The sequence below is a fragment of the Felis catus genome, chromosome B1 (assembly GCF_018350175.1).
Source record: "Felis catus isolate Fca126 chromosome B1, F.catus_Fca126_mat1.0, whole genome shotgun sequence".
Lineage (NCBI taxonomy): Eukaryota > Metazoa > Chordata > Mammalia > Carnivora > Felidae > Felis > Felis catus.
In genome coordinates this window covers 49,427,566-49,442,370 of record NC_058371.1, presented here as the reverse complement: position 1 = coordinate 49,442,370, position 14,805 = coordinate 49,427,566, and the positions used below count along the sequence as shown (strand labels likewise).

At 37.7% G+C, this 14,805-nt stretch overlaps 1 protein-coding gene across 2 annotated transcripts in view; it reads right to left on the bottom strand.

Annotated features, from left to right (window-relative positions):
* The window catches only part of ELP3 (elongator acetyltransferase complex subunit 3), a 95,869-nt gene that overhangs the window by 16,614 nt on the left and 64,450 nt on the right, over positions 1–14,805 (bottom strand). For both annotated transcript variants that reach the window (XM_045055611.1, XM_019828610.2), the window contains exons 11-14: positions 9,431–9,521; positions 6,547–6,612; positions 4,693–4,920; positions 3,684–3,765 (exon numbers count right to left, since the gene is read on the bottom strand). In XM_045055611.1, the coding sequence (XP_044911546.1) occupies positions 3,684–3,765; positions 4,693–4,920; positions 6,547–6,612; positions 9,431–9,521 (467 nt within the window). The remainder of the gene's footprint in view (positions 1–3,683; positions 3,766–4,692; positions 4,921–6,546; positions 6,613–9,430; positions 9,522–14,805) is intronic.

Genomic DNA, 14,805 nt, shown 5'->3' with positions numbered 1-14,805 from the left:
ACTTAAAAAAATAGAATGAATAATCTAAAAGGTCTAAGTGCTTCACCTGACTCCAATAAACAAGAAAATTTTCAATTTCCTCAAGTAGCTATAAAGTCAGTCTTTTACAAAAGGATAAATTAGCTGTAAAATATTCAGTATATGCCTTTTATAAACAAAATATATTGAGGTAACAAAGATAAAAACCAATTTGTTTTTAACAGGGAAAAATAGAACACATGGAGTCTGACTAGTGATTCAAATCAGATCTACTGTGCAGTTAATCATACTGTCTAGAGGCAGAATCAAAGATTATAAATCCAAATAACAGAAAATCTGCTGGCAAGTTGAGGGGAAGTCATAATGAATCAGAATGTAATTAAAAAAAAAAAAAAAAACTCGACATAAGTGCATTACTCTTACAGTCACTGTAACCAGAATGATAAATGACCTGTCTCTCCCTTACTCAAGCTACTAGTTATGCCAGGACAGAATATGTAGGCCACCACTGTGTACAAAAGCCTGCAGACCAGAACAAGGATGGATTTACAAATCAAAGACAAGTTCAGAAAAAAAACATACGACGCTTAGGTCACAAAGTAGCACCAAATTGTGATGAAGTCAATATGTATCCACAAATCATAGGATAACCTAACCATGAGAAACTTTATCATTTTTATCATCAAATATCTAACATACAAGGAGACTAAGTGCAACTACTAATGAAATTAAAGGGCTTCCTAACATGGTTTCAGGAAAGAATCTACTTAAAATGTAATCAGTAAAACACAAGTGGTTATGTTGAGAACTAAAAGAGATGAAAACACTAAGGGGCAGAATTATAGACTGCTAGAATTGTAAAAGATAACCTACCCCAATTTTTTTTCAGTAAGGGAAGAAAGGTCTATGGAGATCAAGTGAAATTATCCAAGATCACAAGGAGTGAGGGCTACGGTCAACACAGGAATGGAATCCAAACTCTCCCGCCACCAAGTGTCTCTTCCTATACAGCACACCTAATGAAGCACTGTCAATAAACACAGTAGACAAGCACCACTGCGATCATAAGGATATTTTCATTCCAAGGATCAAATTATGGAGAACGGTTTGACTTTTTACAAAAACTAATTTCACACACACACACACACACACACACACACACACACACACAGTGTACTCAAAGCAGAAAGACCAAAGTGAAATATGAACAAACATGGAAGGACAAAAGCTACATAAAAGGTGATGATAATGCATACTTTAAATCTGTACTACTCAAAGTTCTGAATAATGGACATCTCAGGTGTCTGATTCAGAAACTTAACTGAACAATAATATGTTACTAAATTAGAGGAATAAAATGCATCATACATAGAGAAATATTCTTGGCTTTTTTCATCAGAAGGGTGATCAGATCTTGAGTCAAAGAGAAAGTCAAGGTACTATGTGCTTTCCCTAATAGAAAGCAATGACGCAACTTAGAGACTAGAGTGACAGGAAATAATGCTTCCTTCCTCCTACAGAACTCACTTTAGTTCCAAAAGACAATCCAGGACTGCTCTTACAGAAACCCACTAGCCCAAAGAAACCCCCTATACAGAAATCTAGTAGTCCTACTGTAGCAGCTAAGGAGAAAGGTTCTTCCAAGCTTTTTTCAGCAAGACTCTTATTTTAAAAATTCTACAAGCAGATGATCTGAAATTGAGCTATTATTTAGATTATGATAAAAAGCTAGAAAGAGGACAGATGCTGATTTCCACTTAGAAAGACACCCTACTCATAAAAAGCAGAAACTAAGGCTCTTATGGGTGCCTGAATAGAACCTCAGCCAAGTCAGGGGCCCTCTCTGCATGTAACATTTCTACAAATGGATAGATATTATGAAGGTTAATGAAATAATGTGGAGAAGTAATAGAATACCAATGTTCTTCGGTTGTAAAATTGATTATGTTCCCACAGATACCAGAAAACCACGTGACTGCACAGTAGACTGTGGGTGTGCAGGCCCCACCATGGTCACAGAGAGTATCTTTCCCTTAATGGTTTGGAAGACAATATGAAAACCCTGCCATTCAAAATGTGGTCTGAAGACACAATTAGCACAGGTATCACTGTAAGTTGGTTAGAAATGCAGGCTCTCAAGCCCCACCCCAGACTGAATCTCCATTAAAAAAAATTTTTTTAATGTTTATTTATTTTTGAGAGAGAGGGAGAGACAGAGCGTGTGCACACACACACACACACACACACACACACACACACACACACGAGTGGGGGAAGGGCAGAGAGAGAGAGAGACAGAATCAGAAGCAGGCTCAAGGCTCTGAGCTGTCAGGACAAAGTCCGATGCAGGGCTTGAACCCACGAGCAGTGAGATCATGACATGAGCCAAAGTCAGAAGCTTAACTAACTGAGCCACCCAGGTGCCCCCTGAATCTGCATTTTAACAGGATCTCTGGATAATGTACAAGCACATTAAAGCCTGAGAAGTACTGTGCTGAACACACTGACAGTGTTCTAGCGAAAGGGACTGCTGAATGTCAGGTGCTTTCAACCCTTCACAGGTGTGTGTGTAGAGTAAGTCTCAAGTCAGGCTGGACCTCTTCGGGGAACAGGAAAGGTTGACTTCTGGACAACCACAGGTTACAACTGAGACGTAAACATTTTTTATTACAAATATCAGTATCGCTTAGGTGAGCCTCTTTTTAGTGAAATTAAGGTAACAGAGAAAAATATATAAAGCTAGCCATGTTAAGAAATGTTTTACTAATCCATCTGGATAATGCCAAAAACCATAGCCAGACTAAATGATTAAGTGAGCCTGGGTCATTACATTTTCATAATTATAATCATTAAAACCTGGCAAGGGTGTTGATTTATTGATTAGCAACAATTTATTGATTTTTTTTTTAAAAACTCATTTCAGCTCTCATTTTCAGAAAAGATTATTTACAAGATCTTAAAAGAAAAGAATCTGCTTTAAGAAAGGAGCATGTTTTCTAATGGGAAAATAAACCTGGAGGAAAAAAAAACCCTATGTTCTGATCATGGCTTTTCCACATTAGCTTCTTATTAGGAATAGCAATTTTTGGGATATAGTACTAAACAGTAGGAGTGAAAGGGTATCTATATTATTTCTTTTTCTCTCACACTAGAATTTCCTTTTTGTGCCCACTTCCCTTTGTGTGATGTCCCACACAAAGTATGGGGAAAGCTGCAAACAAGGGAAAGCTGTTCCCTGAAGCAAAGTCACCGAGAGCAATATTTATGGAGCAAAGAACTCTGCCTTTAAATGTCTTGTACTGGCAACTGAGATTCCATTTTAACTTTCTGAACAACAGTGTTGATAACAGCCACACTGGTTTACTTTTTCTTGGATCCATATCACCAAATTTCATTTTCTCAGACAGAGTAACTGGGCACAAAGCACAAGAGAGGAAGTGACGACTAGTGGGGCAGACAGATGACTGGTGTGACAGCAAGAAAGACAGGACGCCGATTACTGGTCTTGCCACTCTGTGCTTCTGAAAGCTCTACTCCACCAGACTGCTTACAGGAATTCTGTGTGTGAGCACAAGTCTTTTACTGTTGTACTTGGCCCAATCCTGACTAATCATAAATAGGGGTAAGAGAGGCCTGAGATAGTTTTAACTGTGATACCAAGTTAAAATGTGAATGAATCATGAATTTTGCTCTCCTCCAGTTACCTGATATAACGGCTATTTTCCCAGATCCGTGTTCTTCTCTAGCTATTCTTTCTGCCTCCTCCATCAGAAGCATGCCAAATCCCTGGAAGGAGCAAAGGAGGGGATTAGGGAATTGAGAAGAAAGGAAGTCAGTAAGAGGGGTCTGTAAAACAAAAAGGCTAATATTTAGTAGTTGCTAAAATCTGCTAAAATAAGAATGACAAAAAAAAAAATGCATGGGAGTAAGAAAAGAGAAACCATTCAATTATACCAAAAATACCCTGTAGCAGACTAGTAAAAAAGGGAATAATTTTGCAACAAAAGCCATCAAAAGGTATTCTGTGGATGATGTAATCTCATCACAGCAAGGGGGCAATTGCCTCTCAACTTCCTGTCTCTTTTTAAATAAGTTCTAGGCAATCTCTAGGTGATGAAGTCTGGGGCATCTAATCTTGTATCTATTAGTCACCCCTACAATTTCTAAAAGGTTTTTGAAACCAGGCAATATTCTTAAATCACTAAGTTTGGGGTCTACTCTGTACCCACCAATAGTGGTTTTAAGCCACTTCCTGGAAATTTTAAAGAGTGAGTTATTTCTTTATTTAGGTTGTCTGTGGGGAGTGGAACAGCATTCCACTACATGTCAGATATAGCTTGCATCTATGAAGACCTTTAATATTTCACAAGTGCTTTCACATTATCATCTGCTTTGATTTCATAATACATAGTTGAATCATATGAAATTGCTGGTATTAGGCCATTTCTGACTTTCAAAAATAGCAATTTCATATGGTTCAATCTAATACTATATTCTACCTGAGTCTCCAATTTGTCTCTCGCTCCTCCTCCTTCACACTCAAAAGAAAACATCTCTGAACATACAATATTAGTTCTTCAGTTTTTGTCCTTGCCTTTCGCCCTTCCTCCTTCCTCCTCTGCCTCTGCCTCCTCCTTCTGCCCATTCCTTTTCTCTCTTCCTCCTTTGGGCAAGTTTCTAATTATAGTCAAATAGAAATGGAATACAGGATACCTGATGCTGAAATTTAGTAGGATCTCGACTGCTCACAGGGACTACACTTCCGTACACATGCAGCTCTCGAACTATGGAAACACCTCCAACCAATTCAAAACGGAAGGTTTCTTCCGAACATTTTCGTAATCTCAGGAGGCCAATCAGAATGTCTTGATCTGGGTCTTCATATGATAAGAATGTTTCCCAGCCACCATTCGCAACATAATCTCTCCTTACCAATTCAACCTGTTTAATAAAAAGTCACACACACAAAGTTTTTTAAATTAGAGAAAATTCATTTTTATAATTGTAAGTATTTATTTAGGTTAATACACACAATTAAGGATAACGAATAATCACGAATTAGGTTTCTTTTTACTTGTCTACTTTCAAATATCAATGATTAAGAAAGAGTTCATGCCTTGTTCATGGAATATTATAAAAGGAAAACAATTCTATAATTGCATAAATATTTGAACTTCATTAACCTTGAGATTCTTACAGAGATCTGGCTCAGTAAATGCTTCTATGTACTTAAACCTCTGATCCTCCATGAAGAGTCTCGAAGGTAAAATTACATATTATGTCACATGCATAGCTCTTGGGAGCACCACTGAGCCCCAGAACTGTTAGGTCCTCAATGGTTTCATTTTCTAGCCTTTGCTTCTTCCACTAAAACCTGATTTTGGGGGAAAAATGTGTTACTGGTCACTTGTTCCTTGATGGGCTTTTAAGAAAGTATGGCATCCCACAAGGTCCTTAAAATATTATGACTAGTTATAAGATTAAACATTAAAGAAAATTCAAGAACTGGAGAGTAGCTTATAGGGGAAGCTCTGTGGTACCAATCTACATAGGCTTTTGACTCTTCAACTCATTGTTCAAGTGGCCCTTGAATTTTGCATCTGCATAAGCAATATGTAACAATATTCAGAGACAAACCTACATATATGGGCATGGTCACACTCAGACACATTCTGAAGATAGGCTGACTGTACCAGTAGTGAAGTGAACAATTCACACCAATGCTTAAATTTCCTCTCAAACTTAATGTTTACTAACTAACTGGATTGCACAAGAATTTGGAAAAATGATTAACTGTGCTTGGGTCTACTTTTTTCTTCAAAAGGTCCCAGATGTTAAAAACATCAATTAAACAAACCATGCATTTTGAGAACAGAAATATCAATGCAGGTGTCATCTAATCTCTCTCAAGTAGGGTTCCACAAAAGAGCTAATCCCCACAGAAAGTTTGGCATATAGCTAGGCATTATACGTACATAGGAGAGAAGTTAACTCATTACAAACAATGACTACTTTTAGGCATCAGGCTTAAGTTTTGTGGAACCCTTATTGACAAGGGCCCTGAGTTCATCTGATTACCACCAATGGGCAATAATTTTAATAGTTGTAGTACCCACAAAGATAAACAGATCACATTCAGCTCTACCTGAAGGTAGCCACTAGCTGTATGTAGTTATTTATATTTGGATTAAAATTAAATAAAATTTAAAACTCAGTTCCTCAGTTGCACTGGCCACTTTTTAAGTACTTACCATCACATGTCACATTGGACTGACACCACATTGGATGGCACAGATTATAGTTTGCAACCCTGCAGAAGGTTCTAGTGGACAGTGCTGATCTAGAATGAAGTTCAGACTTGGTTTTTCTAACCTGTCTCTTCTACAGTTCAGCCACCCTCATATTTGTCTTTCCTGTCTTAACATCTATATTTGATCCTCAATTACTCTTTGCTTAGTTTACTTATTAACTTCTAGGGATCAGTCCTGTTGGTAAGAAAGTGTGGGTCCAGGTCTGAAAAAAATTTATGAACAGGACCCAATCTCTCTATAAAATGAAGAAACTAACCTGGTATGGCCGTACTTTGTGATGAATTTCTTGGATTCCAACCTCTCTGGTTCTTACGTCTCGACACTGAAGAAAAAAAAAGTGGAGGAAAGGGGCAAATACAAAACTGGGTTAACTAATTCAATTTTTATTCATACCTTTCCACCAAACCCTGAGCTCAAAATTAAGTTTGGACATAATTTACAATGAGATAATAAGAACGAAACTTAAAAATAAAACCATCTTTAATAAATCTGAGGATAGGAGAAAACAAAGTATGAAGTTAGTATAGTATTGCTTTACAAACAAGCTTAGAATTCAGAGATCAATATATGATACCCAAATAACATATGTCCTAAAACCTGGAAATAGTTTTTTTTACCCAGGGGATATAGCTGTACCTGTAAGTAGAACCCAAAACTATGTATACAGAAGAGTAAAAAGCAAATTCCTAATTTTTAAATATCTTTATCATTTTTTTTAATTTTTTTTTTCAACGTTTATTTTTGGGACAGAGAGAGACAGAGCATGAACGGGGGAGGGGCAGAGAAAGAGGGAGAAATATCTTCATCATTTTATGGTAGTTAACATTTTTAGCATTACCATGCTTGTATCATTTAGAAGTTGGAAAGACTGCTGTGGTATTTTTTCTTTTTTTCAGAGAAGGGCACTGTGGGGGGAGGGAGGGAGGGAGGGAGGGAGGAAAGGAAGAAAAAAGATGGAACCTAGAGCTATTTATTATACATCTGAACCACAGTCACAAGAGCATCACTGGGAGGCTGCAGATGATATACATGCAATGCTTCTCCTTGTATGGCCAAGCTTATGTGATAGGACTCTCACGTCTTTTTTTCTTCTTCTTAATGTTTATTTAAGGGGGAAGGGGAGGGAGGGAGAGAGAGGGGGAGGGCAAGAGAGAGTGAGTGAACACTCAAGCAGGGGAGGGGCAGAGAGGGAGAGAGAGAATCCCAAGCAGGCTCTGCACTGTCAACGCAGAGCCTGACACAGGGCTCAAACTCCCGAACTGTGAGCTCATGACCTGAGCCGAAATCAAGAGTTGGATGCTTAACCAACTGAGCCACCCAGGCACCCCGTGACCCTCACTTCTATTCCACAATACAGTATACATAACTACATAGCCTGACATTTATAATTACAGAGTCATTACAGTATTCCATTATATATCCCATGGTATATTTTCCCATACAGAACTGTAAAAATTATTTTCAAGATTCTAACATTTTCTACCAGTGAGAAAAGATCACCCTAGGAAATGTGATGATGTCATGCAAGCTATACTACTAAAACAGCATTATTTATGAAGTGCTGTTATATATGTAAAGAATTCCACGAGAAAGATAAGAGCTCACTATTCAGTTTTATAAAAACAAAGCTATTTCCATGTTCCAGACATGAGCCCAAGATAATAATGCTTTAATGTGGATTCCATGAACTCAAAAATTATATAGCAAACAAAGATCACAAGTCTCTAAAATTTACTAATCTATTACATTTAGATGTTGTCTTTTAGCTACAGCAGTTCTATACAGTAGGTTGCATGTGAACAAGCTATAGTTACATGCTCTTAATGAACACCTGCATGCCTTTTTGGTGGTGGTGGTGGTGGGGGGTGTTATGAGAGAATGCTTTTTAAAAGCAGAGATTGGTGTGTGCTCATTTTCTGGTAAAGACAGTCTGTGAGCTAGATGTCTTTCAGCTGTCTTCAGTGTTTAGACTCAAACCCAATTTAAGAGAGAATATAAGGGATACAGGGTTAACGACGATAGCTAGATGATGAAATTATCAGGATAACCAGGTCAGGTCAGTCACTTTGGCTGTGGTATTCTCAGAGGAGAGAGGTGCTGGAAGACAAGGACAGCTGGAGACTGGGAAGAAGAACGGGCATAATACAGACTTGTCTGCTTGTTTGGTGCTATTAATTACTCTGATTACTGTATTTGCTATTTTTCCAGAATTTGAAATTGTCTTTTTTTTCTTTCTTTTGTAGAATAAGCCGATCATGTTCACAAACTCTCCTTTGGACAATTTTCTGAAAAGGTTTCTCTATAACAATTTAACTGAGAGAATAAAATGTCTTGGGCAGGTGCACAAACATGACATGCAGTCTTCAAAACGATGTCTCTCAAAGTCTGTATTGTTCATGAGAACATCCCACAGCTCCATTCCAGACCCAGTGAATCTGAATTGCTGAAGGCAGAGCCCAGCAATCAATGCTCAGGCCTTGACCCCACTTCTGGCTTTTCCTCTTTAGCAGCTCTAAGAAGGAGTTTCTAGGGCACTGTGAATTTATGTTATAATCACCTTACTGTGATTTATGAATCATGTGCAGAGACTGTTAAGTTGCAGATTCCTGGGCTCTTCTGCATGTCCAAGGCCAGAAGAAAGAAGGTGTTTAGTAAATATCTGAAATAAGTAAGTACTTGAAAAAACATGGGGGTGGAGCAGGGCAAGGGACATTGGAATATGTGGGCAATAGCACTGTTTCGTAATCATTTTACACACGTTATCCTGGTGTCTTCAAACATATATTCATATCTTCTATCTCCACTAGTCAAGAACTGAACACCCAATACTTCAAAAGAAAAAAAAAAAAAAAGAAAAAAAGAAACACTTCAAAATTTAAAAAAGAGAGTTGAGATCATAGTTGGCATCTGGCACCCTTAAATCGACAAATATGCTCTTTTAGAAGAAAGCAGAGGGGTGCAAGGGAGTAGATGCAGCCTTTGCAACCACTGGTTTCAACTTCATGTTTTATATACACCTAGTAAGAATGCCTTCAGTATATGAAAACTTTTTGACCAAACTTGGGAGTCTGTGTGTACCAAAGTTAAGTGCCTTGTGTTTCAGATTACTTTGATCTCAACAGTTACTGTCAGACTCTTACCTGTATTCCAAGGTCTTTCATTCTTGCAAATGCCAGCTCTCTCAAATTACCATGCTCTACTCCTGAGCTGACTAAGGGCATTGGAATATCTCTGCAGAAAAAAAAAATCAGCTGTTGCAATATATAAATCATTCTCTACAGCAGAAAGGCAGGGATATTTTAAAAAAGGAAACAAAAAAACCCAAACATACAAAAATCTACAGAGGAGATCAGAAAAGAAGGATATCCTAACCAGGAGGCAAGGTTCAGGGCTTCTCTGTCCCTCAGTTTTCCCATCCATGAAATCATGATTTTCACCAACCACTCAGGGGTTTTGTGAGAAACACCTGATGGAAATCATTTTATAAGATTACAAAGTATAAAACAAAACTGATCATCATCAGTAATGATTTTTGGTTGAAGAGATATATGTACTAAACAAAACAAGAAATCCAATATGTCTAAAGAGGAGAAATACTATTTTTTAAACGTTTATTAATTTTTCAGAGAGAGAGAGTGTGCACGCACACGTGCATGTGAAACAGCACTGGGGGACGGGGCAAAGAAAGAGAGGAAGAGAGTGAATCCCAAGCAGGCTCTGAGCTGTCAGCATGGAGCCGGATGGGGGGATCAATCCAAGGCCATGAGATCATGACCTGAGCTGAAATCAAGTTGGACATTTAACCGAATGAGCAACCTAGGTGCTTCAGAATAACAATTATTATTAATGCACTTACTTTATTGATGGCTTATAAACACTTTCCCATAGCCGTTGCTGAATGATAAGTAACCAGGAAGCTCAAAAGCCTGGTTTAGCCAACAACTGGACTTAAAAAGAATATATTTTCCCTTGTTTCATATAAATCTAAATTAGAAGCAACCCTGCATTAGAAGAGTTGCAGCTTGCCTAAATATGAGTGGAGGAAATTCTATTTCCTGCCATCAACACAGCATAAAGTGCCAGGCATCAAGTAGATGTCAGTCAAACCTTGAAGTTACGAGTTTTATTTTGGTAGCCCCAACACCCTCTTTTAGACAGAAATCAGCATCTAAAGATAAAAGTTAAAACAAATCTGAAGAATATACTTAGCATATCTGTTTCCTATTCAAAGACAAGTCCCCAGTTTGTTTTGTCTAATATTTGGCTCATTAGAAGAAAGACTTGAAGAATACACCAAATATCCTTTCTTCTCATTTTTGCTTTTGAATTATCTCGAGTCTTTTTCTTCTCTTTTTACTTATCCCTCCAAATGTTAAGTACATACAATTAGCTAATTCACCCATTCAATTCTAATAAGATATTTCTCATTCACTCAAAAGGATCAAAGGCCAATCAATTAACATTAAACCCTACACACAGGGGTGCCTGGGTGGCTCAGTAGTTGGCTAAGCCTCTGACCTTAGGTCATGATCTCGTGGCTCCTGGGTTAGAGCTCCACATCCGATTGTATGCTGACAGCTCAGAGTCTGGAGCCTGCTTCCGATTCTGTGTCTCCCTCTCTCTCTCTGCCCCTCCCCTGCTCATGCTTGGCCTCTCTCTCTCTCTCTCAAAAATGAATAAACTTAAAAAAAAAACAACTATATACAGTAAATCTATTAGGCTCTGGAAGCCAATGGAGTTTCCATTAGACACTATATGAAGCAATGAAAAGCCAAAATTCTTTTTTTTTTTTTTTTAAATTGGGTGCTTTTTTTATTCCAACGTTTTTTATTTTATTTTTGGGACAGAGAGAGACAGAGCATGAACGGGGGAGGGGCAGAGAGAGAGGGAGACACAGAATCGGAAACAGGCTCCAGGCTCCGAGCCATCAGCCCAGAGCCCGACGCGGGGCTCGAACTCACGGACCGCGAGATCGTGACCTGGCTGAAGTCGGATGCTTAACTGACTGCGCCACCCAGGCGCCCCAAAAAGCCAAAATTCTTTAAGACAATGACACAACAGGGAGTTCAAAGTTAGAGTGATATTGAATAAATATATTTTAAGTGATTAGTTAATATATGTGGTTTACTTACAGTTTTTAGTAAAAAAAACCTAACTTTCTATCTTTGAAACTGTAATTTCTTTTTTTATATAGCTTATTTATTTATTTTGAAAAAGAGAGAACATGAATGGGGGAGGGGCAGAGAGGGAGGGAAAGAGAGAATCCCAGGTAGGCTCTACACTGACAGATGCGGGGATCAAACTCACAAACCATGAGATCATGACCTGAGCTGAAATCAAAGAGTCGAATGCTTAACTGACTGAGCCATCCAGGTGCCCTGGAACTATTTTCTTAAACTCAAATACATTTTAAATTAGTAATCAGATGCAACTAAATGAAGGTTACTGAAGTAAAAAAATATGCTTTATTTCAGCAAGGAATGTGCAAATATACCGTTTTAAATATTTTGCTGTTTCATATTACATAAACCAAAGTTCAAGTCTTGTAAATGCCCTTTTATACCCGGAGACATTTTATAAATAACTTACAAATATCTGTACTTTCACAACTTAAAGTAAAATTTAAAATTTCATGTTATACATGACATGAAATTAATCTGATAAAGTCAATGGCAATCACTGTTAGTACCCGTTATGTGACAGATACTTCGATTCTTGTTACTCTCTGCACTTAAATTCCATAAAGGTACCTTGCCCACTGAATTCACAAATACTTAAACACAGCTCCTGCAGAAAATGCAGAGATAGGTTTCTGTGAACCTGTGGTCACATTTTCTTCAACTGATCAATACATAACTTTGTTTTATGTGTTTCTTTTTAAAGATACTTTATTTAACATATAAGATTTATTAACATAGTACTTGTGGGTAGCAGCAGTATAATTCATGCCTTAATGAAGCTTATCCAATATTCGTTTTCTTCAAAGGCTCATCACAGCCTTCTTGTGCTTAGGAATGCTAGATAGAAAGCATTTTAGCGCTTTGCGTGGGGCCACTTTAAACAGCAAAATCAACACAAAGCACAATAATGTGAAAAATGGGTTAAGCAGATTGCGAAATGATGCCTGTTTACAGTACGAGGGCTGAAACAAGCACATGGTATCAGAACAAAATCTTGTTCCTCATCAACCCTTCAACTACTAGTCTAACATACACTGCTGACTCTTGCTTCACCATCTCAATAATGGCTGTCAAATTGGTGATTATCATCCCTTCTGCATTTCTTAGTTGGGCTTGTAAGGAAGAACTTCCTCTTCTCCACTTATTTATTTATTTATGAACTCGTGGACTCCTATTTCATTCAAAGAGCTGTAATCTAATACTAACATTATTTATTTTGCTTAAATTAGATTTGGTCAGTAGGTGTGTATTCAGGCTGGTTTCTGGGTCTTTTTGACATGTCCTCATTCCTTGGATATTTCCTTACTTTCTGGAACAACAAGATGTTCCAGGTTTATCGTGTACGTTTGCTGTCCCAGCCCTGGAACTGGCCATTTTTCCAAGCAGCCCTGATTCTTTTAAGTGGAGAATGGTATTTATAAACCAAGATCTGGGCACTCACTGTGTTCATTACTACTGAGGTATCATTGCTTCTAGACTCTCAGCATAAACAACCAAGAAATTTATGTATGTATTATGTGTATATATATATACACACACTCATATATGTATGTACATGCATGCATATATATGTTTATATATCCATAACTATATCTATATGTAAATTTAAAAGCCCCATGAGTTCATGCTGATAATTACAATTCTAATCCAGCATTCAACTTTCTACCTTTCAGTGTTTATAAATCCCTTCAGACAGTGAGAAATCTGGCTCTTTTATCTTTAATGTATTTACATTTTTGCTAAATCAAATAATTTATTTGCTCAGTATAACCAATCTCCTAACTACTCAAGCTGCTACCACTGTACTCCCTACCTTTACTCTCCCTTTCTTCAGATGGCAGACGGTTAATGCCTCCATGGCATTGCCTCCATGGCATGGTGATGGGAAGGAGAGATGGGAAGGCAAAGGAAGATGGGCTCTACAAGTATTTTTAATAATGAACCCGTACTTTCAAAAGACCCTAAAATTTTCAAAAGTAAACTCTGTAAGGGATAGGTTTTATCATATAGTGTTGTTAAGCAGAATTATATGACAGAAAGAACTACCAGCAGGGCTGGCTAATAGTTTGTGGGGCCTAGTACAAATGACAAGAGCTTCTTGTTAAGAAATTATCAGTAATTTCAAGACGGCGAAAGCAAAGCATTAAGCCAAGTTCCAGGCCCTATGAGACTACACAGGTCATGTGTCCCAAAAGCTGGCCAAATCAGGGCCAAAGCACAAGTCAGAGAGGACCGAGTAATACAGGGCTTTATAATGATGCAGACAGTTCATAAATGTCCTTAAATTCATGTCTGTCACTACAAAACCGCAACATGGTTTTAACAGTCTTTGGCAGTGACGTGCCTCGAGTATGCCAGGTGCTAGTTTTTCCTCATTAAGGAATAGAAATGTGGCAATCTCCACTTTCAGTGATAAGGTCTTTCTCAATGAAAATGAAGGGCCAGAATTCTATATATCCTGAGCATCCTCTATACACAAAGTAGTGTAGTAAATAATCTGGAATATATAAACAGATATTGTTATAGTCTTCTAGGAGTTCAAAGCCCAGGTGAGATTACTGACCATCAGAACTCCATCTAGGTAGGAGTTAAAATTATTTTTAGGTTTCTCAATTTGTTTCAATCTAGTTTCACTTTCTTGGCTTGAAGAGAGATTACATTCAAGAATATTTATTCACTTTTCTATTTCAACAGGTAACATTTTAAGCTCAGAGGTGCTAATATTTGCAATTTGCTCATCAAAGACCTTTCAAAGTGATGTCTAGAGCTTTTCTGGTCTGAAGTTTCTCAAGCTTCAGAAGCATGTTTTGGTTGCAAATTGGTATTCCTATTCTAATGCTTCACAGTGACTTAAATATCACATGGAGGCCGACAGCTGTCAAATAGCCTGCAGGAAGCAGCACTTTCCTGAGGCTCCATCATGTGTCTGGACAGAATTTTACATTTAATCATTCACTGCACCCTTCAAGGCGGCAATACAGAATCACTATTAGAATACTGCTTCATAAAAATACCCAGTAAAATGTTATTGACCCAAGTGTCATAAAATTAAAAGTGTAAATTAGTTAAGGTGGGGAAAATGTCCAATTAAAAATATCAAGCAATGTATCTGTAAAATATAGTATTTTTAAAAAGCCAAGTATAAAACATTGTGCTTTCATTTTATTTTTTTATTTTTATTTTTTAAATTTTTATTTATTTACTTTTGAGACAGAGAGAGACAGAGCATGAGCAGGGGAGGGGCAGAGAGAGGTGGAGACACAGAATCCAAAGCAGGCTCCAGGCTCTGAGCTGTCAGCACAGAGCCCGACGTGGGGCTTGAACTCACGGAGTGT